General features: G+C 35.5%; 1 protein-coding gene across 3 annotated transcripts in view; it reads right to left on the bottom strand.

Annotated features, from left to right (window-relative positions):
• Window positions 1-4,704, bottom strand: part of LOC113817513 (protein Abitram) — a 5,446-nt gene extending 742 nt beyond the window's left edge. Inside the window, exons 1-5 of one of the 3 annotated variants that reach the window (XM_027369589.2) lie at window positions 4,547-4,704; window positions 2,270-2,393; window positions 1,162-1,233; window positions 475-1,030; window positions 1-161 (exon numbers count right to left, since the gene is read on the bottom strand). The exon at window positions 1-161 is cut by the window's left edge and continues 4 nt beyond it. In XM_027369589.2, coding sequence (XP_027225390.1) covers window positions 1-161; window positions 475-843 — 530 coding nt within the window. In that variant the 5' untranslated portion in view covers window positions 844-1,030; window positions 1,162-1,233; window positions 2,270-2,393; window positions 4,547-4,704. Of the gene's footprint in view, window positions 162-474; window positions 1,031-1,161; window positions 1,234-2,269; window positions 2,394-3,959; window positions 4,084-4,546 lie in introns of those variants that run through there. The other 2 variants (XM_070144927.1, XM_027369597.2) reach the window with 2 other exon arrangements.
• Window positions 4,705-5,000: the final 296 nt, after the last annotated feature.

Raw genomic sequence — 5,000 nt, 5'->3', positions numbered from 1 at the left:
ACCAGTTTACCATTTACTCCTGCTAAGACAGTGTACTGAGAAGCATCAGAGCATGTGATAATGCATAGTGGTGACCTGAGACCCATTTGTTGGGCACCTCGTTTACCCTTTCCTGACACCTGGTTGTTTAAGCGATTGAATTTGCCCACATCAAAATTAATCTGAAATATTCCAAAAGTTAATTACAAAGTAACCTATCCAGATATCACAACTGTAACAAAATTTAACTAGTGGCCATCAAAAAATATTTGATTTTCACCTAGGTGTCAACCTATAGTCCTGTAGTTCTTTAGATTTACCTTGAACTTGTTTTCATACACCTCTAGATATTCCTACTCATGATTCATTATCAATATTCCAAATAGAATTAAAGGATTTGCATTACAACTGGAACAATAGAATTGGGATACAGTTCAAGAAAGTGAAACCTAAAATATAAAATACTCATTTAATGATAAAATTCCAGCTACTAACATCTGTAATCTCCTTCTTCTCTGCTAGGACAGGGTGCCGGTGAGAGAGAGTTAGTAGACACAACTTGTTGGTGTGAACCATGACACATGTATGTCCAGTTTTGTCTGGTGATGGTAAACTTTCTTTATCTTCTTCAAAAGTATCAGAATTCTCTTTATCTGCTGGAGTAACATCTTCCTTGGTGTCTTGAGAATTCATATTTTCTGTGCGATCTTTTTCATTTTCAGACTTTTCACACCCACTGGCTGAGCTTGACTTGCTCAAGTCATCTGGTATAAAATAGTAGTTGGTGAAATATCTCTCACTCACACTTGGATAGTTGTGGTCTAAGACCACAGACTCTTCTATGGGTATATCTCCAAACACCATGGTGAGAAGTCTTTGGTTGTCTTCAAAATTGCTACAAAAATATTATTTATTAAAATCTATCAGCCTGTTATGATGACCACATCAGTTACTTTTCTTTGTTCCATGTATGTCCTTCCTGGATTTTGTCAAGAACTTTTTTCCTGTGCTCTTCACCTGAAACTCTGTTCCTTGTCCTTCTTGCAATACGCTGTAAATAGGAAAGTTCACTTAGGAATGGTTTTACTTTAGGCTATGAAAGTATAGCTATATGCCATGGTGACAATTATAATGTACTTGTAATCTTTGATCATAACATAACACAATTGAACTCTATCTTACCTCAGCTTTTAAACACTTCCATACAGCTCTATCAAAGTCATTGCATACTCCCATGAACTTCATGAATCTGTTCTGAAAAGCAAAACATTCTGATAAATGGAGGAAGTAGAGGTGGAAAAAGAGAACGAGTAGGAGGAAAAAGGAGAAGGAGGCGGAAAGAGGAGGAGAAGAAAAAGGAGAAGGAAAGAGGAGGAGGAGGAAAAAGGAGGAGGAAAAAGGAGGAGGAGGAGGAAATGGAGGAGGAGGAGGAGGAGGAGGAGGAGGAGGAGGAGGAGGAGGAGGAGGAGGAGGAGGAGGAGGAGGAAGAGGAGGAGGAGGAGGAGGAGGAGGAGGAGGAGGAGGAGGAGGAGGTAGCAGAGGATGGAGAAATAGCTAATCATTAATGTAACTTCTGCACTTATATTTCAAACTATCCTATCATAAACCATTAATACACATTTCAAAATACCTCTTACTGTATAAAAGCAATTACAAAAATATCTTTGGCAATACATAAAAAATGATAACCATCAATCTTCAACAGAATATTTTGCTGACAACTTAAATCATAAGCAGATTCAATAAATATAATCCTCTTGATGCCATATTAAAATACAGGTGGCAATGTGTCCTCTGCTCCAACCTAAGCCATAGTTGCCTGAAGGGATGCATAATTGTCCTGTCTACTGTGATTTTATTTAATCTTGTTTACACGCAGATGACTCCATAAGCGTAAGCACCTAGGAGTCAATCTGTAGGCATGCCTTATCTCACATATTTACAATTTTCCTTGACTTTTCAAAATGATAAGCTTTAATCTTTATTACTCTTAGTATTGTTAATAATTCTGTAACAATAATAATACTAATAACAACAATGCTCTTACTAATACTAATAATGATGATGATCAAAATTCAAAGAATGGAGTAAAGAGATATATAGTCAGGTAAAACACGCAATTAACTCCTTGGAAACTGAGCGCTTATTTGGCTATCTATGTGTATACAAACTTTCAATGGACAGTGCATGTACCTGATGCATATACCAGCACAATGAATGAATTGTTACAAATATGTATTATTTCATTATTTTTGTACCATCTATTCTTATTGCTAATTTTTAAATTTACCTCATTATGACAATCATGGAGCTGATTTATCAACTTATTGCATTCTTCACTGTGGAGATGTGGCGAGAGATCAGGGTGCATTCTGGGCCCAGGAGTCTGTATTTGACCTACAATCCAATCTGTTCTGAAAGAGGAGTTGGAATTCAAAATTCTGTCAACCAATGCATCTATAGTGATAAAAATTGCAAATAAACATTTCCATATACCTCCTCCTGTATGAAAGCATGCTTTGCATAGTAAAAAAAGAAAAAAAAAAAAAAAACAGGTACTGAATACTATATTCATTGCATCCAAATGTTACTGAATTCTTTACTTATAAATTTAATAATTCCTCTTCCAGAATTCATCAATGTAGCCAAACATATACCTTACAGTACAGATGCACTCACCAAAGAGTAACTGCCAGTTTGCTAAAATTGTGCAAGGCTTGACCCAATCAATATACATATATATTGACATGCATATACACAGATATAAATGCATATCTGTTCATCTATCAGTTAGATAAAAAATTCTCTATTCAGTAGATATGCATGCCTATACTAATAGATATGTATTTATTTCTGTGTATTAGGTCAGTCTTTGCACAATTTTAACAAACTGGCTGAAAGTCTCTAATTCCACGTCACAAAATTGATTCAACAATCTAAGTTGCCTTGACTGAACAGCCAGACGGGAGACTTGATGGGGGTTCTGCCCCCCGACATTATCCAGGAAAAATTGTCTTCACCTCAATCTGCACAGTAAGGCAGAGCTGAAGCTCAGGAGCACTGAGTGAACTTTGGCTGTGAAAGGCACTTTCCGCAATATTCTTCCTTTATTTGTGGCATTACCATTCATGTCTGCAGATCATTTCTTGTGCCAAAGACTGCAACTTTTAGTCCTCTACAAGAATATCATCTTCAATTTGCCCTAACTTAGTGCATCCATACCGTAAAGATTAATGATATACCTTTATTTGGAATATATCTTTACCTTAACTTCAATGCTAAGAATAAAATAATAATTCCTGGTTATAACAACATTTCTAGTGCAATAGTATATGTATGTATCTTTGTGTCTTTTTTTATGGGGGGGGGGAGTGCATGTGTGTGTGTATGTTTCAGTGTTTGAGCACATAAACATGAGACTCTTCATGGAGTGCCATAGTCTAATCTGCAAAAAAAAGGAACCCTTCCTTACAAAAATTTTCAGAGATATTTCTATCCATACAATATTGTTTTTTACTCTGTTTCAATTTACAAAATTACAAATAATGATAGTTACACAGATCTAATTGCTGAACTGTAAACTTTAAAATATTGATAATCATTTAGGAAAGCTTAAGCTAGACATAAAAAAAAAACAAATATCAGATAAGATGGGACAGCTTTACAAATAAATCCCATCTCACACTATATAAGCATTTTATATATTGGTTTACTACCAGTAAATCACAGAGGGTTTGAGGGGGTGTCACATAGTCTTCGGGAAAAAAATATTGAAGGCCAATTTCTTAGGAATTTATTTGCGATCATAATAAGAATATACTATGAAGCCAACTTGGTAAATAAAGATGTCAGAATATCTTTTTTGGTCTAAAATTATATAATCAAATAAACAATATCTTGAGCCGCTGATACTGCGGATGCAGATATGCCTGAGTTTTGAGAAAGGGATTACAGGAGTTAAAGGGCTGTGAACCACACACCGACACAACTTCAGCAGTCTAGGAGAGGACAAGTGGTAGCTCAATGTTCTTTTCCGGTGCGCTAAAGGCATGAAGGACACTGTAACAGGCTGGACTTTGGATAGCAGATTAGATTACAGATCAGAGATGTTTAAAAGTAGATTTGGATAGAACTCAACCAACATAACAAAGAAAAAAGACGATTTCACTACAGGTGTTGTGTAAACGTTTACCCTACAAATCTACATAATCTAATAGCATTTTTTGTTAGCCGAGGTCGAGTACAACCGAAAATTGTCCCAAATCAATTGTTTAATCAGCACTTCCAGGCTAGCTTCTCTATACTATAATCACCTAGTTAATAAAAAACATAACTATTCGCTGTGTACTGAAATATGTGTCTAGTTCCTAATCACATCTGCAATAGTTGTATAGTTGTTTACCTTTGCATAAAACTACTTACTAGCAAATCTTGTTGCATCAACAACCGTTACATAATCCTCTATTGTATGCATAGTAGGATGTAGAAATAGGCGTCTAGTGCATCATACAACAAAACTATAACTTAAAAAATCGATTTCTCACAAAAGAACAGCACGAATACTTACTTTATCCATAAGTTTAATACATCACGATTCCCCGACGTGTTCTAACACATGCTTCTCAGCCAGTGTTGCCAGACCATGGGAAATGAGTAGATAAATAAATAAAATAAAGAAGAATTCGGGGATGGCAGTTTTTCGTAAGGTCAAATACCATATCTCATGCAAATATATCATTCTATTGGAATTTATGTAAATAAGTATCTTCGTACATAGCGATTGCTAGGTAGAATAGCACCGCCAGTGTTACCAAGAAGGAGGAGGAATAGAAGAATAAATAAAAATAAAGAAAAAGAAAAGGAAAAAGAAGAAAATGGTGAAGAACCAAAGAAAGGGGGAAAAGAAGAAATGGAGAAAAAAGGAAATTACAAAAATAAAAGCGAAAAGAAGAAAAAGAAGAGAAAGAGAAAAGGGATGGGACAAGGACAGAGAAAGAGGAAGAAGAAAAGTAGACTATGAA

Source organism: Penaeus vannamei, chromosome 33, assembly GCF_042767895.1.
Source record: "Penaeus vannamei isolate JL-2024 chromosome 33, ASM4276789v1, whole genome shotgun sequence".
Taxonomy (NCBI): Eukaryota; Metazoa; Arthropoda; class Malacostraca; order Decapoda; family Penaeidae; genus Penaeus; species Penaeus vannamei.
Note: the sequence above shows the minus strand (reverse complement) of the source record. Positions and strands in the feature narration are given on the sequence as shown.